Source organism: Xiphophorus hellerii, chromosome 5 (genome assembly GCF_003331165.1).
Source record: "Xiphophorus hellerii strain 12219 chromosome 5, Xiphophorus_hellerii-4.1, whole genome shotgun sequence".
NCBI lineage: Eukaryota > Metazoa > Chordata > Actinopteri > Cyprinodontiformes > Poeciliidae > Xiphophorus > Xiphophorus hellerii.
In genome coordinates this window covers 22,874,860-22,897,405 of record NC_045676.1, presented here as the reverse complement: position 1 = coordinate 22,897,405, position 22,546 = coordinate 22,874,860, and the positions used below count along the sequence as shown (strand labels likewise).

General features: G+C 40.3%; 2 protein-coding genes across 2 annotated transcripts in view; one reads left to right on the top strand and one right to left on the bottom strand.

Annotated features, from left to right (window-relative positions):
- LOC116719665 (lysyl oxidase homolog 4-like) overlaps positions 1-11,711 on the top strand; it is a 36,210-nt gene extending 24,499 nt beyond the window's left edge. Inside the window, exons 8-15 of the mRNA XM_032562249.1 lie at positions 1,641-1,795; positions 1,894-2,061; positions 2,612-2,774; positions 4,849-5,092; positions 6,355-6,470; positions 7,295-7,431; positions 10,802-10,913; positions 11,036-11,711. Coding sequence (XP_032418140.1) covers positions 1,641-1,795; positions 1,894-2,061; positions 2,612-2,774; positions 4,849-5,092; positions 6,355-6,470; positions 7,295-7,431; positions 10,802-10,913; positions 11,036-11,106 — 1,166 coding nt within the window. The 3' untranslated portion in view covers positions 11,107-11,711. The remainder of the gene's footprint in view (positions 1-1,640; positions 1,796-1,893; positions 2,062-2,611; positions 2,775-4,848; positions 5,093-6,354; positions 6,471-7,294; positions 7,432-10,801; positions 10,914-11,035) is intronic.
- A 3,929-nt stretch (positions 11,712-15,640) lies between these two features.
- On the bottom strand, positions 15,641-21,464 carry r3hcc1l (R3H domain and coiled-coil containing 1-like). The gene is made up of 7 exons (XM_032562283.1): positions 21,024-21,464; positions 20,384-20,831; positions 19,058-19,245; positions 18,389-18,459; positions 17,821-17,916; positions 17,156-17,296; positions 15,641-16,380 (listed from the first exon to the last, which is right to left on the bottom strand). The coding sequence occupies exons 2-7, from the start codon at positions 20,813-20,815 to the stop codon at positions 16,328-16,330; spliced, it is 981 nt and encodes a 326-aa protein (XP_032418174.1). The 5' UTR covers positions 20,816-20,831; positions 21,024-21,464; the 3' UTR covers positions 15,641-16,327.
- Between the last annotated feature and the right edge of the window lie 1,082 nt (positions 21,465-22,546).

Sequence of the window (22,546 nt, the reverse complement as noted above, 5' to 3'; positions counted from 1 at the left end):
GCTCCAGTTATATTAATGGGGGAAAAAACACCAAAACAACTGGATATGTAGTCTGTATATTTAGATATTATCCTTTTCACTTTGAACTCAGACTTTTTCTTAAAATGTTTTCTTTTGCGATAAAGCAAAGTGTGCCCTTTTCTGGTCTCCTAGTATGGATTGATTTGAACTGATCGAGCAGATTAATGTATTAATGCACGTGTGTCGTAGCATTGCTGATAGGCTGCCTTTAATGTTCCCTGAAGGCATCCAAAAACACAAACACATAAAGAAATTGCTTGCTAACCTGCTGTAGTCGTGCTGCTTGGCCCCTTGTTATCACTCATCGTGGTCCAGACATCAAAATGTTGGTTAATTTGCGTCCTATCATTAACGTTTTCGGATTTTTTTTCTCTCATAAATGCTTAGTTCTTCCAATCTCTAACCAGCTCGTATCTCCAATTAGTTTGCGAAATATCAAACTCACCCAGCCTGACGTTTCACCGCCTATGAAGCGCCAGAATAGCTCCGGATGTATGGCAGGCCGTTTTATCATAAAATCGGTTTCGTGTGACCATTCTACATATCTCAAAATGTGTATTGACTAGACACAACTACATTTTGACATTTTTCTGGATGGTAATTTAAGATCTGAATTAAGAATTGTGCGTAAGTCCCCTTGTGGTGCCACTGAGCTGTCCAAACAGTTGCCTGCATAATTTTGAGGGGGGTTTTTTTGCACAAAAATGTCAGAAAATGCCAGAATGTAGAAAGAGTTCAGCTGAATCGGATATGCGGACCATGCAAACTTTGTGAACTTGAAGACTGCTTCAGAAATCTTTTTTATGCAATACGTTTGTAATGTAATGGAACTATTTTATGTGTAAGGTCTTCTGACACCATGTAGTGTCAAGGATGTCACCGGTATTGCGTTTGAACTACCCTTGAATGTCAGACAGGCCTCCTCTTGTTCTGTTTTGTTTTTAAATGTTTGGAAAACCACACCTTTATTCATTGGCACCTTAAAATACACCTGTCATGTACGTTTAGTATGTTTGTCTGTTTTGTTGTTGTTGTTGTTTGTTTTTTACATATTTCTGTTTTAATGTTAAGCACTTTGGCTAACCTAGTGGTTTTCTAAAATGTTCTATAGAAATAAAGGTTCAGAGCACATAAAGTTTAGACATTTTAAATTTGAGGACAAAGTTAAGCATGAGAAAAATACATTTTCTCATCTCAGGCATGACTTGTCATTTATTTTTAGTCATTATTTCAAGTTGTGGTCACTGTCATTTTTCAACCCCATTATGGACATTATTAGTATTGTTGTTTCTACATGAATATGAACTTGTTTTCTTTGCATTATTTGAGGTCTGAAAGCGCTGCATCTTTTTTTGTTATTTTGACCGTTTCTCATTTTCTGCAAATAAATAAAAAATTATTTTTTATTATTTTGGAGACATGTTGTCAGTAGTTCATAGAATAAAAGAACAATGTTCATTTTATTCAAACATTTACCTATGAGGAGTAAAATCAGAGAAATTGATCATTTTAAGTGAACTCTTAATTGTTGTTTTCCAGAGCTGTATATTTGCACTACCCTAAGCAGCGTTGCAGTTTGCATGTGAACTCTATCTTGTCTCTCTGCCTCTCCTCCTCAGGTACTGGTCCCATCCACATGAACAGCGTCCAGTGCACAGGCAGAGAGAGGTCTATCATGGATTGTGTCTACAAACAAGTACCACTTTACACCTGCAAACACACCCAAGATGTAGCTGTCCGCTGCAACGTCCCCAACACCGGCATTCAGACAACCGTGAGATGAGCACACAAAGACACATCTCTATGTTCAAAGTACATGAGTGAGTGTCTCTGCTCTGAAACTGCGACGCTCGTTCCTCCCTGCGGATCCAGATTCGTCTGGCAGGCGGAAGGGACCGTGGAGAGGGCCGTGTGGAGGTGCTGATGGAGGTCGGAGGAGCAATGCGCTGGGGCTCGGTTTGCAGCGAGAACTTTGGCCTCAGCGAGGCCATGGTGGTCTGCCGACAGCTCGGCTTGGGATTCGCCTCCAGAGCTCATGAGGTGAATTCTGGTCGTTTTCTTTTTCTGTCTGTGAACTTTTGTTCTTTGTGTGTTTCTCCTCTCTCCCTCTTTCTCTCTCTCTCTCTCTCTCTTTCTCTTTCTCGCCATCCTGCTGTTTGTATGACTGTGCTGTGTTATTACTGAGGCCTGCAGTAATTACAGGCTTCTCAAACGTCCACTTCCAGTGCGCTGAAAATAAAAGAGGGAAAGTGAAGTGAAGAGAGATCGGAAGAGGGGGGGGAAGAGGGGAATTCACAGAGCAAACAAACTGAAAATAGAACGGTGCATGGAAACGGCAGACTGAGTGTGTTTTTTGGGGGGGAAGCTGCTTGGAACATTTAACAAGCAGTTTTCAAATTGTGAATAAGAGTGGAAAATGTGATAATGTGTACTGATAGTGCCCATAAAAAAATGTGTTCTGGTGTTTATAGTAGAGCCTACTGTGTTGTGCTTCTCTGCAATAAATTCTTCCTAATTGTCCCACGTTGTTTTTCCAGAAGGGCTTAAGCATCTAATTATTTTTGTGCTTGAATGTGCTCCATGTTTTCAGGAGACCTGGTTCTGGCCGGGATCCTCCGACGCCAGGGATGTGCTGCTGAGTGGGAGTCACTGCGTGGGCACAGAGATGTCCATCCAGCAGTGTCGCAGGAACGGTCAGGTCTACTGTCCCCGAGGGGGAGACGGCAGGGCTGCCGGAGTGACATGTGTGGAGAGTGAGTCCAAACCCAGCGACTTAATTTGTAGCAAAAAAGATTGATAATTAAAATTCTAGCAAATGCTACACTGCAATAGTTTGTTTACAGGCTTTGTGGGGATCTAGTATTATGTGAAACTGGTATTTCTGCTTCGCAGCTGTTTGTCTCCACTTGCTGGGAAAGTCTTCATTTAAAACCACACTATAAATCTATCCCATAAGTCTGCCACTTTTCTTATTTTTTGATCTTGAAAGGAGATGCACCAATCAGAATTTCGGAGCTGATTTCTGTTCTCGTGCTGATACCAATTTCAGCCATTATGCACAGTGAGAACACAAGCAATGGAGCCAGATGTGTGTGAGGGACCTGCACACACAAAACAGGGAGTAAAACAAAGTCAAAATCACATTTTAAACTCTCTCTAGCAACTTATTTGACCACCTGGCCTAGCATGGCTAGCATTACCAAAAGTGTCCCTGTGTGTACTGTAGAAAACGTCTCCCTACATTAAGTCTTGGATTTCCAAAAGGCTCCCAATATCCAGGACAGTTCTGCAAAGTCAATCACTCGTAAGACAGAGAAACATTTCTGTACTCCATTCATATCTGCTGACAGTCTGGCTCTCGCTCATCCTCTTGCCGCCATGTTTCAACACGTCTTAAAAACATAATTTTCTTTTAAATGGCGTCTTTCTCGTCTGCGCTTTATCTGACTTCATCAGTGCCTCGGTGATTCAAAGTTGCAACCTGAGCCTGTTAGAGCTTAGTATGGTGCATTCACTGACCTGCTGTCAGTGTAAAGAGTGACCGCTCTCTACGTAAAGAGCAGCGGTCCAAAGAGTGCATGGTCAGTTAAACTTTCATGTTTGATTTTTTTTACTTTTTGGTTGACTTTGGACCCAACTCACAACTCACAGTCAAACATCAACATACAATACCATTTATTTGTATTAAATCGACATCAACAATCAAAAAATAATAATTGTTCGGTGATATTAATAACGGTAACCAGTCTTGCCCTGGTGCCGTTCTGATTGCTGCTGGGAGGAACTGCTGAATGACAGCTGGGTTTGCCTGTGAGCACCTTTTAAGTGGCTGAGGTGATAAGCTAATTGTACTGCCAGAATTTTAAGAGCGATCCATCTTTTAATTTTATTATCTTATTTTGAGCCGCCGTAAAGCTTTTACTGGTGTGGTCTGGCTGCCCCTTTAAAGATTTTCTGGGGGCGCTACCGGTCAGAGCCTCCAAAACTCTCCACTAACACCAGAAAAAGTCACTAATTGTGTGTTAGAAGCTATTTAAGTATAGCAACAATCTTTCTGAGATGACCACACTATGCACGCTGTTGATCCTTGCTGAAAGTTCTTCCCTCTTGAAGTTTGAACGAACTGCAACCAGTTTTAATATGTCTTAGAAAGCGCAGTTTTCTTTCAAACAGCTTAATCAACATATCTGCTTTCTGTGGCTTCACCTTAAACACCAAAAACAGCCAATATTGTCGTCTTCTGATTGCAACAGCTTGGACTTTGAGCGTTGACGTTACCACAACCTGGTAGCCTTATTATGGTGCATATACTGAAATGGACATTTTTAGTTTCCAACCCGCTGTTAACACTTCAGGGTCCAGCAGGCTGAAAATCCTCCAGTTCCTGACACCAGCTGATTCTCAGAGGCTGGGAATTTTATTCCACGTTACGCCATCAGGTGGTGGATATTATATTCACAACAGCGGGATAAGAATGGAAACTTTTCTTCAAATTTTGACCAATTTTAACCTCTTGAATTTGTGGAGATCATTCACAGGCAGAAAATCGGACACCACAGTCTGTCAACACATGAATGAACTTCAACTCCAATGTATCATCTGGTGTTGTGTGTCAGTGTGGCAAACTAGAAAATGGGGGGAAAGAAATTGTGGATGTGGAAACTGGTTATTTTAGCTTTAGAAACTCTCCTTCCTTATGTTTGCTGTAACGAAGAGCAAGGAAGCAAACACAGATTATATACTGTACATACAAATATGAACTTTTTTTTAGCAGATAAGCACAAGATTGAATGTCTTCTTGTCTTGAACCTGAATGATTTCCTGCAGCCGCTCCCGACCTTGTGGTGGACGCCCAGCTCGTCCAGGAGTCGGCCTACCTGGAGGACCGGCCTCTTCACCTGCTGACCTGCGCCAACGAGGAAAACTGCCTGTCCTCCTCCGCCGCCAGGATGAACTGGCCCTACGGACATCGCAGACTGTTGCGCTTCTCCTCCCGCATCATGAACATGGGACTGGCTGACTTCAGACCGCGAGCCACCAGGGAGAGTTGGGTCTGGCACCAGTGTCACAGGTGAGGATGGGAGGGAGGCTCCCAGAGCTCGTGTTTTAAGAGATGCTTCAATTCTCCGACGAATATTTAGATTTGAATTTAAAAAAGGTACCATTTAATGTGAAGGGGAGGTTTGTTGACAGGACAACCTCAAGTTGTGCATGCCACAAATCTGGTCCTTAAGCTAAAGTGGCAAGAAAACAAAAGGCTATTGTTGGAAGAAACTTTATGAAAGAACATAATGTCTGGTCGGATGAGACCAAAATGTTACCACTGTGGCTTGGTTTTGTGTGGCTGAAAACATGGCGAAACGTGGTGGTGGTGGCGGCATCATGGGGGCAGGTAAACAGGTCAGAGTTAATGGGAAGATGAACAGAGCTAAAAACATGTCAATCCTGTTAGAGGCTACCAGAGGCAATGACACAGCCTGAGCTACAAGTGAATGCTTTAGATCAATACACTTTCATATGTTAGAATGGCCCAGTCAAAGTCCAGACCTCAATCCAACTGAGAATCTGTGGCAGAAGTTCACAATTACCGTTCTACAAAGTGATTAGTCATGGGGGCGATTAAACACGTTAAAGTCTGTGGTCTTAACCATCCAGGATAAGCAGCAGAAGTGGGTTGCTCTGAGGCTTTACGAGCTGCACACGATTCTGGACAGATTCCAAACTAAACCTCTGCCGTCTTACATGAATGGCAAACACAAGGTTTAGAAAGTGAAATGAGATCCTTGAGTGCAGCATAAAATAGACTGCTGTCTATAAATAGTAATCACCCTTTAAACGCCTGTCACTTAACAAACACAGATAAAGTTTACTATGAGCATCCTCGTTACTGGCTAACCCTGTTGTCACAGTCGTGACCAGGACCTACGTCACAGACGCCTGGGTCCTTATCGCAACAGCTGTGGTTCTGTGTCCTAGAACAAGGAGGACGACCACAACCCAATTGCTACCTTCTCCACCAGCAAACACAGGGTTTCACTTGCAGTTTTGGTAACCTTTTGCTTTGGGTATTGCTCTACCAGGCAAAGAAACACAACCGGAAAGTGAAATCTTCCCTTTTCCCAGGAGCCTTTCCCAGCTGTTCATCACGCCCGTCTGACAGCTCCCGGGAACCGTAGCCGCTTTTATGGCGGTCATATTTCATACTAATATAAAATCAAAAGACTGAAAAAGAAACACACGGATTGTTTTTATGAAGGCTGTTCTGAGTTCCTTTCATAACTGTGTTTTTTTTTTTTTTTTTTCATGTTTGTTTCTTCCATGCATTGCTTCCAGACACTACCACAGCATCGAGGTGTTCACCCACTACGATCTGCTCACCCTCAACGGGACAAAGGTGGCTGAAGGTCACAAGGCCAGCTTCTGCCTGGAGGACACCTACTGCCCCGATGGTGAGAAAAAAAAAAAACCCTTCTGTGACGGTGGTCCAGATTAAGAGTTCTTTGGTCTTTTTTTAAGCTCTCTCCGTTATTTCTGGGTCACTCCTTTTTCATTCCCTTTCTCTCCTTGTACGTTATTACATATTTTGCATTGAGAGAGGACAAGTAAAGAAGTGACAGGTCTAGGTGGTCCTCCTCTTTGTGCTGAGTTTGGAGCAAACAGCTCTTTGGGAATTTCCAACTATTTTCTTCTGTGTTTGTCAAACTTGCAGGCTGTCTAAATATGACAAAGGTATTTAGATAGAAAATGAAACAAATGCGTAATTGTGACAAATGGATCATTACAACGTGCCCCAAGATCTGCTTTAAAAACTATTCTTTGCAAAGCTGTCTGGTATTTGATGCCAAATCACTGGTTTATCCCTTGAGGCTAAAAGCTTTTTATGTGTGAAATAATTACATGTCAGAGTTAGGGAAACGGGAAAAAAAAGGACATCAAAAGAAGATCTTAAAAGTAAAGTTGTCTAGAGAACTATTGTTCAAAGCCACTTCAAAAGATAACGAAGGTTTGGGGGAGAAAACAGTGATTAAACACAAGAGAGCTTATATAAATCATCTATACAGTGAAGACCAAATTGCTACAAAGGGAAAAAGAACAGCATTATACTCATTATGTGCCGGTAAATCTTTCATTGACTGTAGATCGTTTTTATTCTTTAAAAAGACACACCAGTTATATCCGGTATTTTTAACCCACAGTGACTACCATGAGAAATGTTGCACCACATAGATGTAACGTACATTATGTCCCATATTTGTATTTTCTACCCCTGCAGGTATCCATAAGCGATACGCTTGCTACAACTGGGGCCAGCAGGGCATCTCCGTGGGCTGCTGGGACACGTACCGCCATGACATCGACTGCCAGTGGGTGGACATCACAGATGTTCGACCTGGTGACTACATCTTTCAGGTCAGTCCGGTTAGAAAAGTACACAAAACAGCATTCTGGGAATCACCAGTTTGGGGAAAATCTGGAGTTTTATTTTTGGTACAAAAGAGCATGAAGGAAATCTGTATTTTCCTACATTTCCTGTTCCTTTCTCCATCCATCCATCCATCCATCCATCCATCCTCTCTGTTTAACACCTTACCTCTGTGGAAATGAATGCAGTCGTTCAGCAGTTAATTTGCGTGTTTACACGTTCAAAATGGGTGGCAAAAAAAACAAAAAACAGGTGTTCTGTGAAAACTGTGAAAATCCTTATTTTTAATCTTCTTGCTGAAACGTCATCAGTGATTTCGGTGGCGAGGTCCCGTGTCGGGCAAGAAAGTGGTGGTGGGGGCGAAAAGTAAAGCGAGCATTTTGTGTTTCGACATCTCAAGGCACACATGAGATAAAAGCTGCGATAAAAGGCTGTAATTTTCTCTAAATGGCTCTTGGCTGGCCCTCCAGTCAGTCAGGTGTACAGCAGAAACGCAGTCTTAAGGGTGTGTGCGTGTTTAAGAAAAGTAAATTTAGTCTAGATTTATATAGAAAGCAGACCTACTGTTAGTCCTCCCTTTATAGAGAGAACAAACCTAGTGGCGGAGGAAAAGCTCAGTCAGCACATTACAGGTTGAAACGTGAGCTCGTCAACATCTGCGCCGAGACATCCGATCTGCTGCGGTGACCTACTCATCCCTCCTGCATCTCTATCATTTATTCTATTTATTCTCAGCAGGATCACCAGGACTGTGTTTACAGTTTTTTCTTTCTTTCTCTTTTATTCTGGTTGTTTGTGCTGAATTCAGATTGTTTACGTCTTGCACTTGTGAGACCTACTGTGTTTGGCCAAGCTCGACCCGGCAGAACGATTTTGTGGTCGCGAACGCAGATAAGCTCCCCGTAACCTCGCGAAGGAGGGCGTGGATCCTCGTTCATCTTTCACGCAGCTGGGTGTTTCTGCATCTTTACCAGGCAGCCACTTTAAGCAGCATACATTTACGCTGATGAGTCACGTCCACCTCAGCCCCCGGTTGCACTCGCTTTCTGAAAGATCAGCAGTACAACCTTCCCAGGCTATTTAACGCAACAGCAACGGGACTTTCATTGTCCCGTAAAACGGCTTGTGGCCCCTTTGTGTCACATTATTACGAGAGCTTTTAAGAAAGCATCAACTGTCGAGAAGCTGAAGCGTTTTACACCAAAGGCTGTAAATGCGCGACCCGAAATCGCTCTCCGGTCTCCCACACGTTATAGCAGATCCAGTTCACCTTCCCAAACGCGTTGCCTGAAAGCTGCCGAAAAGAATAACAGTTATGAATATTTTTAACCCTGAATCCCGAGGCTGTAAATATAAATAGGACCGCACCATTTAAACGGTACATAAAAAAATTTTTTTAAAACTGGGCCGCTTTAATGAATATGTGGTCAGGTTATCTGTTTGATGTGTGCATCAGGAAAGTTCATTTTCTTATATATGGGAGGCAGACAGAGTGGAAAACAAGCCGCCATGGCAACCAACCATGACTGCAGTCTAATGATAGGCTACAAACTCCAAACCATCATCTGCATCTCTGGGCTTTTTTTCTGCAACCCCCTTTCCCTCTGCAGAGATAACAGTGGAAAGTGATGTCATCCGTCGTCTGAGTTTATACATTCAATGCCATATAGAAAAGCAGAAAACAATAATCCTGTGGTTTCTCGGACCGGCGAGCTGTTGTTCCATAACCATTCAGAGAACTGACACCCCCCTGCTCTCCCCAAGGTTTTTCCCTTCGTTTTTTTAAAAGGACAAAATGTACAGTTTCGTTTTGTCCAGAGCAAAACAGGTTTTCCCATGTGACCCTGGGAGCCTTGAGGAAGCCGCTGATCTCAGAGCAGAGGCGAATTCACGAATCCATCAACCTCAGACTCCTCAGTAATCTGAAGTGCCTGGCCAATTTTTTTTTAAAACATTTTTCTCACGTTACAGCCACAAACTTCAGTGTGTTTGTAGTGCGGATTGTACGTGTAAAACCAAATCTTAAAAGGGTGACATGTTCTTGTACTCGTCATCTTTTAATCTGATGCCCGTAAGTGAAATCCAGCTCTATCGACCCCTTTCCAGAAGTCACCTAATTAGTAACATAATCTTACCATAAATCCAGCTATTGTACGAAGATCAAGGCACACAGAGAGAAAGTTGTGGTTGGCGGGGGTTAGCTTACAGAACAATGTTCTGAAATTTGAACATCTCAAAGAGACGCCGTTAACTTCATCTTCTGAAAACTGCAAACCTACCGAATCATGACAGCATTAATCGGAGAAGCAGCCAAGGAACATGTGGTTTCTCTGGAGAGAAGAAAGTGGGGGAATCTGTTTACAAGACAGCCATTTGGTTGCTCACTCTACAAATCTGTATTTTATTTGAGAGTGGGAAAGAAGGAAGTCAATGTTGAAAGAGAGCCATAATAACTCCTGTTAGGGCTTGCCACAGCAAACATCTGGAAGAAGGTTCCTCTGATCTTAAGGAGAATAAGCCTTAATGCTAAACAGTATGGAGTGGGAGACTAATATCGTGCAACACACCATCCCGACTTAGAAGCACGATAATGGTGGCCTCATTCTGTCGGGACTAATTCTTTAGCACCAACGGGTAAGCTGATGAGAGTTGATGGAAAGATGGATGGAGTGAAAGCCTGTTGGAGGGCTGCAAATACACACCTTAGTGCAACTGGGGAATTGTGGCAAAATTGATGTTCATGGGTGATCTTGATCGCAGTTTCTTTCAAGAACATCGGGCAAAATCTTCAGTTTCTAAATGCGGTACAGGCATAACCCAAACATTCTCGCAGATGTAAATGCAACAAAATCTGGGGCCACAAAGTACTGATTCAGGGGGGAAATACATATACATACCACATGTTCATTAGTAAAACACTCTAAAAAAGTGCCCTTCTAAAACTGTTTGTTGTTGTTTTTTTAGTGTGTAGTCCAAGGTAGTATTCTTAAACTATGTAAATGTCCCACATTTTTGTAACTTTGCTTGACAATCTTTCTTAACTATTTGTATTGTTTTCAAGCTTGTTAGCATATGGCTTATGATTTGCATTAGATACATATACATGTACAAAAAAATCTCACGCCACTCAGACAGCCGAGGTGCCCTTTTTTTTTTTCCCACTTGAACACCTGGCCTCCAAAATGTCTGCGTACGTCACTGACTACTACGCACCACTTTGTGTTAGTTTAGCAGATAAATAACAGACAAGATGTAAAAAAAAAAAAAAGTTCACGTTTAATAAATGCTCTCTGAATATGTGGAAGGTGATAATAAGTCATGATATTTATCTATCCTTTCGTCTCTCTTCTTGTGCAGGTTGAAGTGAACCCCAGCCTGGACATGGCCGAGTCTGATTTCCAAAACAATGCGATGCGCTGCCGGTGCAAGTACGACGGAGCACGAGTTTATCTCTTCCGCTGCCATGCAGGTAACGCAGCATGCCGCACAGAAAAACCCCTCAACCTATTGAAGAATTTGTACTGATTACCGTATTTGCTTTTCATGCTTTTTTAAAAAAAAAAATCTCTTGGTTTATTCGTTTCTCATCAGCTGACGCCTACAGCGCCGAGGAGGAGGACTTGTTCGACCACCAGCGTCAGCTTTCCAACAACTTCTTGTGAATTACGGAACATGTACATTTAAGAACTGTACGGCTCTTTTCCAGGCCTCAGAAGTCAGGCGGCGAAGAGTAAACAACAGTAAATCGGAAAAGCTGAGAGAGACGGGAAGAAAGTGAACGGAAGGAAAGGACAGAAATGGCTTTTTATTTTTGTCGTTTTTTAGGGTCCTGTGATAGAGCGTTGTGAGAAGATTTGGTTTTTGTTTGAACATTAAATAGGAATAAAGAATACATGTAGAAAGAGAAAGGGATGCAAAAGAAGACAAAAGCTGGACCATGATTTGTGATAAAACAGTTTACAGATTCAAAATCATGCCTTTTTTTTTTTTAACAAATGTTAACGCCTTGTTTAAATCATAGCCACAGTTGTAAGTAGTGAGACGAAGGCACACGAGGAGAACCTGTATCGTGCATCACTCAATTGTCCACATATTTACAAAAGTAAACAAAATGGACTTCCAGTACGTTCACCGTCCACGTAACAACATCCAGGATTTACTGTCAGAACTGTGTGTTTTTCTTTATTTTAGTTTTCTTTTAGATTTTATTTCATCTCATGGTGCTATTTTGCTTCTGTTTTAAATAAATACTGTAATGTATTGCAAATGTATTGTCATGTACAGTCTTATATTACCTCTCTCAACTATTGTTCTTCAGGTTCTTTAATTTATGCAGAATTTTAATGTACTTTGAAGTTGAAACTTGATTGTATTGTTAATTTTATTATGACAGATACTTCCACTTTGTTTGATCTTTCCTTGTCAAACACAAGGGAGCAACATGAGATCTGGTTGTACCATTGCATCGAGCTTCAGAGTACTTGGTAACAGTAGCGAAAGAATAAAAGTCAGATTTACAAAATGTCTGATCATGTCAGTACTGGTTATTTGTGGGCAGGGCCTGAGACTGCCAGCTAAAACGAAAGAGAAATAAGAATAAAGTTAAAAGTTTTCAGTCAGGATATAGAAATTTTGCAAGCTGCCTCCAAAGACGTGTTGATTATTATTGGGGGGGGGGGGGGGGTTTCTTCACTTTTTAACCAATCACAATCTAACTCTATAACCTAACTCTGTGGTTACTTTGGCCGATACATGTGACTTTTCCTTCACTTCATTAACTTTCGTCACAGATTGGTCATGACTCAGGCAGTCAGAGGTGCAACATGGTGTCTGTCTCATTCCTCGCTCCATTTTTTTTTTTTTTTTTTTTATTGTCACTGACTCAGTTCTTCAAGCCACAAGCCACTCAGAGTTTTTGCTACATCTATGTCAGATTTCTGTGAGGAAAAATAGAGCTGGAAACAGAGTTAAAACCGAGTGGAGAATAAAACTTTGTTACTGTACTTTTTCTTGAAGAATCTGCAGGGCCGACCCAAGACTTTTTGGGGTACTAAGCAGATTTTAATTTGGGGGGCCTCCATACCAACATGCCCACACCAGAAGCTTTATCGTTCCTAAACTATTCTGCTAGAATGTGTTTAACATACGTAACATCATTAGCATCGTTTGTAATTAGGTCACATCATACCAGTGTTACGGATTTTAGTCTTAAAGGAGCAACAGACTAAAAATACTTATTTGTATTAAAAATTTAAATTTGTTAAGCTAAATAAAAAATTGATACTTTATAGTACAAAACACCAGGTGAAAATAGCAATATAAATTATCAATATATATTATTCTTGCATGACACTTCCCCTATGATATATATATATATATATATGTATATATATATATATATATATACCCCATATACATAAAAGGAGATTACTCCTTTTATGTTTATTTATTCATAAAAAATGTTTTGAACCATGTGTATTTTTTTCTACTTCTTCACAGCTGAATATCACTTTGTGTTGGTGTTTCACATAAAATTCCAATGAAATATATTTATGTTTTTTGGTTGTAATGGGACAAAATATTGAAAATTGAAAGGGGTTATGATTACTTCTGCAAGCTACTGTGATTGTATTCAAAGTGGCAGAGTCCCTAAAACAGCTCATTCTGAAAGGAGCTCAAAATAGACTAAAATCTCGTTATCTAAGAATGTAATGAACATGTTTTGTATAGACCAAAGACCTACCATAACCATAACCTGCTCAAGCAAGCATAATAGGTCACCTCTAATAAAGTCCTGCTTTTGTTTTTTGTGCACTTGCGCTTAAAACGGAGGACAAAGAAACACAAAATATAAAATAAATGTCTTCGCTAAAAATGTCTGTAGACACAAAGTTAGAAAATTAGAAAAGCGAATCAAATGACGTAAGACAAACTGTCTGAGTGTTTGCTGCTAGGATACACAACACCCTCCTCCTCCAGGGGTCATTTACTGTGCCGGCACATGAGATTACTCCTTTATTTAGACCCTGCCTCATTTCATTTGCTTAATGAAACCCGTTTCTACGCATGGAGCAGAGCTTGCACTTGTGCTCACCACTTGCTCAGTAGTGGTTTGTGTTTGTGTTGTAAATCTAATGATTGTGTACGAGTCTCAAAGTACGCTGCTCTGCGGTACATCACCTCCTCGTGAAGCCACAATAAAAAGCATGACATTGTGGGCAGGGCTCGGATCTCACACGATGTTGGTTAACGAAAGAAAAAAAAAAAAGACACAGCTTCTTGCTCTCTGTATGTCGCTAAGCCACAGAGACAACAAACAGGGCGGTCGGCTGAAAATTTGTGCAAAAATTGAGTAAATTCTACTCTGCGCTCGAGGCAATCCAGACTGTCGTCATGTGTCATTCTTGAAGGTGGAGCCCAGCTCTATCAGAACCGTGTCTGCCTTCCAGAAACTTTTTGAAGATCTAACTCTTTATGCCTCCTTCTAAGTAGCTCACGGTTAGTTTTGGTATTGCGTGCATTGTTACTTTCCCTGCCAAATGGACTCACACCCCCTGAACCTTTTCACTGATATTTTTAGCAAAGGTTCACACGCAAAATTGGAAAAGTGCCAACAAGCTGACACATGATTCATCTACAAATAAAAGTGTGAACAGCTTGTGGCGTATATTTTGCCAGGCTTTTAGTCTGGCCCAAGATTTTTCATTTAAGTAGCCGTTTACTTCATTAAGTGAGATTTAAAAAATTGCGACGGCTGATTTCACGTCTCTGTTTTCATACTCTGTGTTTTTATGTAAATTACAATCAACAAAATCTGCCTTATCTGTCCACTCTAGATTAGAGTTCACAGAGAAACCCTATTCTCAGGTGAAATACTTTTTGTTTCTGTAGAAACAAGCAGAATCAGGAAATGTTATCCATTTTGAACAACTTCTAATTCAAAATACTGACCCAGATGATTCTCATATGAAAAAACGTCCCTCAACATGAATTCCTGTGAGCTCATTTAGAGTCATGTTTTTTTTAAAGGAACATATAATGATGCCTTCTCAGAAGCTGCTGCTTTTAATTTAGCTCTCTAAGCGCAACGTGGCACAAAGTCTCTGTCACTCTCCGGCTGCAACCAAAATAAATTTCTCACATGAGTTTTGCGCTGACCTGATAAGAAGCTTCGCAGGGGAAGATTCAAGTTTGTGAATGACTGAAAGCAACAGGATCGGCATATTTTCTTTTCCACTTATTTACACTCGGGACAAGATGTTAGATCGATTTGCTGAACTTTCAGCTACACTCAAGTTAATAATATTTGGGTTTAATAAAAAGGTGGCAGATCTACAGCTCTGAATGCACCTTTCCAGGTCAAACGTGGCGTGATTTCTGGCAGAAGACGGGAGCAAGCTGCAGTGCCACATGGTCTGTAGTCAGCTGGGTGAAACCGCAGAGGAGGTGTCGGTCTGCATCTGCCAGAATACGCTCCTGTTCATGAGGTGTGTGTGTGTGTGTGGGGGGAGTGTGTTTGTGCACTCAGAAGGAAGCTTAGTTAAGAGAGCTAAGCCTGAATTAGAGGGCTGAATCTCAAAGTGTAATGTTAGAGAAGGCTAGGTGCTTAAAAAAAAAAAAGTCTAGTTAAAACTTTCCAGGAAAAAATTGTTATATAACCCTTTGTAAAAATATCTACACCCCATTAGATCTTTTCATAATCTGTCATAATATAGCCACAAAGCTTAATGTGTCTTAATGTGATTTTCTATTTTTAATGGAACAACAAAAAGTACCAATTGTTCCTAATTTTGTAGCTCAAACATATTTGGTTCAACGTTCTTTACAAATAAAATCCTAAAACAAAAGACAGGTGCATATAAAATTTAAATCCAAGGGCACGGCTGGTAGAGACAGATAACATTTGCAGCTATAATTATGAAAAAATGAGGTTCTTCAAAATATAGATTCGTGGGGGTTGAATTGATTAAACAGCACACTTATAAGATTTTTACTTGTGGAAAAACATTTGAGAAGCAACTTTTCTCCTTTTAATTTAATGTATTTGATGGGAAAATGCACATGAATTAACATTTTCTGTAAATGTGCCAGAATTAGCCCAACAGGCTACTTGTCATCTGTTGTCACACTTTCCACTTTTTCTGCATTACATTAATTTCCTCAGACAGAAAAAAAAAAATGTAAAAAATCAAAAACTTGAGCCGAGATTGTGCTTTATTTTTACTTGTTTAGGCCACAACTCAAACTACTGAAACAGTTTTGTATCAGAATAAAAATGCAAAAAAAAAAAAAAGAAACCATTCGTTCAAACTTACAAAACAATGGAGTTCATTAAGTCTCTTACATCCTCAATCTGATCTTTACACATGAACAATCTGCACAAACTGAACCCGATGTTTATCATTTGAAATAAAATCAACAAATGAATTTCAACAGTAAGCTGGGTTTTAGCAAACAGGACAAGACTTGAACAACAACAACAACAAAAAAAGATGCACAACACATGATGTCCTAACTCAAAGTCTTGAAAGTAACGCTTGTGGTTGGCAGTGGTTGGTCTGAGGCTGGTATGAGTTTAAAAATGTTAGCTATTACCGAGGAACAGTAGTAATTTAGAGTAAAAATGTGTTCTTTACTCACTAGGCTAGCATCAAATTCAACAATGTCTTAATTAAAGCAGCAATTAACCTCTTTTGAAACATTATAATGCCAAACGTAAAAGCTTTGGATCAAATAGTTTCACCTCGAGTCTCTGTGCTTTAATAAGATGAACGCGAGTCCAGATGTTTGCTCCAATCATGACTGGTTGAAAGAAAACCAGAATTGAAGTTCAAGTAATTTTCAACAAAATAATAAAAAAAATAAGAAAATTCTTGTGTCCATTCACTTTCCCTCCCAAGCATCTTCTCTTTGTTTTGCTGCCAGACGCTTTTGGTCTGAAAGGTAAATCAAGAAGCGCAAACATGTTACACACATGAAGACGTGGAAGCATCTACAGTATAGAAGAACAAAAAAATAACTCCCAGAAGGTGAATCAATGATCTAAATATATATCTGCTGTTACCACAAGTAGGGATGTGAGGAGCGGGTGGCAGGACTGAGGAGCCAGCTGGAAGTAATTGTTTTATATGTGGCATCACTTTCCCAGAACATACAGTTTAACACGTGATGCTGTTCTGTACTCACATTTACTGTGCATTTACAGATCTTAAATAAAGAGCCTGGTGGTGCGCCTAAGCTGAGAACAAAGAAGCTTTTTTAGTTTGCTGCAGTCCGGACCTCTGCTTCCTGGACTGACTGCTCGTTGGGCTGCAGTTGTGGTTTTCTGTGCCTATATACTTATGTTCCCTCCATGAAGGAAAATGGCTGCTATGCTGATTATAGAGCTGCAGTGATGTGCACAGCAACTGATGCGAGTTCTCTTGGCATCGGTTTGCATCGTTCCGCTCAGGTCTGTGACGATGTACAGACAGCTCCCACTTGTGGCAGAGACCATGCAGTGCACATGCAGGTGAGGAGGGAGAGGGGGGGTAACGCCACATTTCAATAAATTCTTATTTCAGGCCTTGGCTGGGCTTTCTGTCTGACACTCAGGCATTCTGTTAGAAACTTTAACAGCTATTTTTATGACACTAATAAAACAAAAATCTTCCATTTAAAACTTAAGCGACCCAACAGGAAGATGAACCTCATGTGTTTGTGTAAATGTACCTTTTGCCTGCTGGAGTTTTTTCTTCTCTGCCTCTCGCTGCTCCTTCGTTAAGTTGCTTTTCACACCAAGTGCTCCGATCACAAGCTTCCGAGCCAGCGCCGCGCTTGTCTGAGGTCGCTCTTTAGCAGGCAGGAGGTAGTCTTACAGGAAGAACAGGGAGGTAAAATGTTTTAGCTACTCTCTCTGGATAGATATTAACGTATTACTATAAAAACTTTTTTTAAAATGCATAAATTTTTTTCATTTTTTGCTCATTCCAAGAATCCAAGAATTAAATTATCTGGTCTTAACCAGCTGGAATTACTGATTAAACTAAACTATGCATGAGTCCTCAAAGATGTTGTGTTTTCTTTTCTTTGCTTTTTCTTTTGTTTTTATTCAATATATTTAGTGGAAATAACTAATCGAGGTATCTCCAGGTTTCAGAAGATCAGATTTAAGACTTTTAAAGACCTTTTTAAATGCCACCTTGAATGAAATTTATGATCCAACCACCGCTATATCCAAATATAGGGGTAGCTGGGAGATTCTGCTGTATTACAATAAAACGAAGCAAAAACTGAAATTTCTGGGCAGCATCACCAAGTTTGCGGCTCTTGGCAGCAGATCAAAATACCACAGAGACATTAATGTAAAGTAAAAACACAGTAACATGCAGTTGTACCTGAGCAGCTGCGGGCTTTAGCCTTGGTGGCGTTGGAGGATTTAGAAAGTGGTCTTAACTTCATCAGTGGGTGTTTGGTTCTGAGAGCTTCTCGGGCTGAAAAGTGAAAAGAAAAACAAAATAATAGAACAGCAGACCTTGTGCTCCATTTATATTATGATGTTGATACACGTAATGATGTATTTATGTGTAGGCTCTGTTAATGTTCATACACACCCATGACCGTTTCCTCCCAACCTTCTCCAGAAACAAACCATTTCGTAGCCATGCCTTTAAAAGCTACGACCTTGGACCCACGTTAATATATTTCCTTAAAGTAGACTATGAGTAGATGATAGAAGATTACTTTAAATCATCTGCAGTCAAAGCAAGTATGACACTCCTCCAAGGTCACATAGGCAGGTTATGAATTGATTCAAGGTTGATGCAAAACGTCCAGTGGCAGATCACTTTTTTTTTTAATACCCAAAATACCGGGGTTAAAATGGCCGAAGCTACAGACGTACAAAACGTGGTAGAGAGGGAAGGACCAGTGACGGTGCTAAGAGCGAGGCAAAGCTTCACTCACCTGCTACGGGGCTGGAGAAGAGACCCAGGGCATGCGAGTCATCAATCCACTTGATGTCAAATCCTCTCTGTCTGAAAACCCAGCCAGCAGTTAGATGAATCCAGCACCGATCGTTTAATAAAACCTTACAACCCCCAATCAAAGATGGTTCTCGCTCTGCCGATTTAAACTCTCCAATTTGAACACGAGCAAAATCTGGAGACATTTTAAATCAAACTAGATCAAGATAGTTGTGCTGGGAATGGTTCATACTTAAAGAATGCATGTGATTGTGTCACTGCCAATTATAGCAATAATAAGCCAAAGTTTTGGTGCAATTTAATTGGCTAACCCATGAATTTGCTCCTTTAAAAGTTTTTCTTCTGCCCAAACTATCTAATATTACTTCAGATGCATAAACACTAAAGTAAAGGAAAAAATACAAGCTATTAGAATGAGCGTCCATAAATTACCATGCAATAAAACCCATAAATGTTTGTCATGGCAGCTTGCTGAAAATAGACTGGACTCAGATTCAGGAATATTACTCGCAAGAAGGGAGGCAACAGAAGCACAACTGCGTTTGATTTTAGAGAAACTCAACAGAATTTGATTTAAACAGAGTAATTATCAAAATATTTACACATTTTTTCCATAAAAGGTAGACAAATGAGATGGATGTATACGTACTGGTAGCACTGAAATAACCTGAGCAGGTCTTCCGTCTTAAACTCCGCGGGGAAGTCGTAGATTTCCACAATGTGGGACAGTTCGTCCTCTGTGAGGTCAATCTCGTCTTCGTCGTCCATGTCCATATTGTAGTAGTCAAATCTAGGTTCCTGTTTCGACTTCTTCTTTCTGCCCTCGCTCAGAGCCAGCTTGAGTGGCGAGAGACACAAGATATGAATGAAAGGAGACACAAATGTGCCTCTCCAACTGTGTCAAAGTTTGAACAATCTCTGAGTTGATTTGAGGTGAAGTTGAATTTAGGAATAGTTTAGGTTTTTCTTCATTACTTCCCCCCTATTGTGGAATGCAGCAGTACCTCTAGTAGCTAAAATGATCCTCAGGATGATGAATCGACCACTACGCTAGACAGTTGATGCAGCACTCTTGAAAGCTCAGTCTAAGACTCATCTGACCATGAAACTTTTCTCCAGAAGACACTAAGGAATGTCCATGTGGGCAAAGCTTGAACTTCTCACTATTGGAGCAGGAGCTTCTTTCTCGGTAGGTCCAACCTGATGTTAAGCTGAATTGGTGTTTAAGTAGCTTCCACTTTAGAATGAGTGTGAGCTTTATTAGTTCCTGAACTTCCCCTCTTCTAAAGGTAACAATTTAGGTTAGATGGCTAAAGCCTGAGCACACTTTGGTGTTCCAACAGGACACCAATCACAAACACAGCAAAACTGGTTTGGGAATTGACAAGTTGGGTTTCTTAAAGCCCTGATCTCAACTCAGGGCTAGAACAAAATTGGTTGATTTTGTTCTAGAAAAAAATCAACCAATTTAAATGAGCTCCTCCATTTCTGACTAGAATAGTGGTGAAATATCAGGCGGCCAAAAGTATGTAAAAAAAAAACAAACAAAAAAACAATCTTGTTAATCATGTAGTCATGTTGGCAGATTTCCCAACTCTGGTCCACAAGGCACACATCCCTGCGTGTTTTCCTGCTTTAATACACCTGATTCTTCTGATTGTATTGGGTGTGTGCATGTTTGGGTTTTTTAGACAATAATTGATGGCTTTAGTGGCATGTCGGTAGGATTTCTTGCCAACAAGCCAACGCCTGTTAATCAGTCATCAATTGAATCAACTGGGCTGAAGCAAGGAAACACCTAAAACATGCAGGGCCGTGTGAATTCAGGACCAGGGTTGGGGAAACTCTGCTCTAAGTAACCAAATATTAGTGGGGGTTCATATATATATATTTGAGGTTCCCACCAAAAACGGTAGGCACAATATGTTGGAGAAGATGAATGTCAGAGATGCTAAAACCCACAGACAGCTCTCACCTCTTCCAGTAGATGTGGATCTAAACAGTCTCCTTCATCATTGAACAGAGTTTCCCAGCTGTCCTCCTGCTCATCTTGGGGAGATTCTGGTTCCTGCTGTGATGAAGCTTCAGCCTCTTCCTGCCCATTCTGCAGCCTCTCCTCCTGCACATCACAGCTCTGAGCGTCTGCGCCTCCTGCAGCTGCAGCTGCGGTGTTGGCCTTGTCCTTCCTGTTCTTGGCGTTCTTTCGAGCCTTGTCTGTATATCGAGGTTTGGGTCTTGGTTTGTCCTCTCCCTGAGTGGGAGTTTTGTCTTTAGCGGCCTGGCGTCGCTGTTTGGGGACGTACAGAGCCTGGTTGGGCCTCTTTGACTGACAGGCATCTGTCGATGTTTGCTGGTTTGAAGCGCAGTCCTCCTTTTGCTCCTCTTCTTTTGGCTTTTCCACCTCCATGTTTAAATTCAAATATCTAAAAATTGCAGTAAGCGGAGATAATTACTTTCACAGCTACGGACAAAATGAGAAACATTTTTGAAATCTTAAAATCAGTGTATTAGAATTTACATCACTTAAAAGGTAACCTTACTCGATACATTTGGCTAATTTCGCTAAAATATACTTCTTTCATTCAAATCTGAGACACATTTTCGCTTTAGCTTACCAGTGTTGGGTTTGTTTAGCAACAGATTTTGTCGCGTTTTATGACGACAGCGCTACCGAAAGCAAAGCATTATGGGAGACGTAGTTCTCTACGCACCTCAACCAACCTTCTTCTTCTTCTTCTTCTTCTTTTCTAATATGGCAGATCGCAGGCAAATTTAAGGCGCATACCGCCACCTACTGTACACGAGTGTGTATCAACATTACTTTCCATCTATCAAATTCTATTTTTTAATTTTGTATTCTGAAGATAAATAAATAATGCTTTCCTTAATCTGTAAATATCCATTATGTTTCCTTCATTTCCCAATATCCCTTTAAGACTCCATTCTTGAGCTGTGCTTCCAACCATTCTTCTCAATTTCTCCCTTTCAGGTTCAGATGTCTTACAGTTCACCAATACGTGTTCTACATTTTCTTCCTCTCCACATCCTTCACATTTATCATTATTTTCCTCCCTATTAAATATAAAATGTCATTTAAATAGGTATGACCTACTCTTAATCTGATCATTATTATTTCTTGCCTTCTGTTTCTCTCATTAATATTTCTAATAAAAACTGACTTTTGTACTTCATATAATCTCCTTCCTTTCTTATCTTCATTCCACCTTTTTTTGCCATTTTTTAATTTTCTTTACTCTTAATAAGCGATTTCCCTTCCCCTTTCCCAAAAGGAATGGTTATTGCCCCCTCCACTTGTTATAATTTATTTGCCTTTTCATTGCCTTTTACACCTTCATGTGCCCAACAGAATCAAATATCAATGCCACTTGTGAAAACATCGTTATTTCCACATGGGTCGTTACACAGATACTTCTCATAACTTTCATAACCCTCGTCATATGGACAAGGAACATTCACATTTCCTCCTTCGTATCCAAACACACGGATCAAACCAGCAGCACAGCTCACACAACACACAGCAGCTGGAAACAGGAGAGAACAAAAATGTAATTCAACGCAACTAACATTAAATCAAAATTATTGTCATTTGTAAAAAAAAATAGAATGAAATTCTTAGTCTGACTCCTCAGCAAACTGTAAATATAGAAATAGAAAAGGCCATATCTATAAAAGACAATGGATAGATTGTAAATGTATTTAATTAAAAGCAAAAAGAAACACAAAAGTAGTATATCACCTACGGAGGGCGCCATCTTGTCTTTTTGATTTTATTATAAATTTTTATGATTTTAAAATGACAAAATCTACCCTTGCTTTTTAAAGCCTCTGGAAACTGTTTAATTTATATTTGTAAACAAATAAGTATTAAAACTTACCAGAAAAGATGAACAACACGATCTGGAAGCTCCACATCTTTGCATTACTGAGGACGACAAACTAAACCAGAAATAATGTTGAAGTGAAACATGAAGTATTTTAAGGAAACCACATTGGTGTGATGAGTTCAACCCTTTGCACAGGCATCACACACACACAAAAATCCTCATAGATGAATTGAAAAATGATAATTTTCTCTATTTTTCAAATAATAAAACTGAACTCTGTGAAAACAACTAAA

What these genes read in the sequence shown, in the direction of transcription:
- r3hcc1l (XM_032562283.1), bottom strand. Translation starts at nt 20,815, where the DNA reads ATGGAGGTGGAAAAGCCAAAAGAAGAGGAGCAAAAGGAGGACTGCGCT. An exon ending in ATCCACATCTACTGGAAGAG is followed by an intron (nt 19,246 to 20,383) that starts GTGAGAGCTGTC and finishes TCGCCACTCAAG; the next exon opens with CTGGCTCTGAGCGAGGGCAG. An exon ending in AAAACTCCAGCAGGCAAAAG is followed by an intron (nt 16,381 to 17,155) that starts GTACATTTACAC and finishes TTTACCTTTCAG; the next exon opens with ACCAAAAGCGTCTGGCAGCA.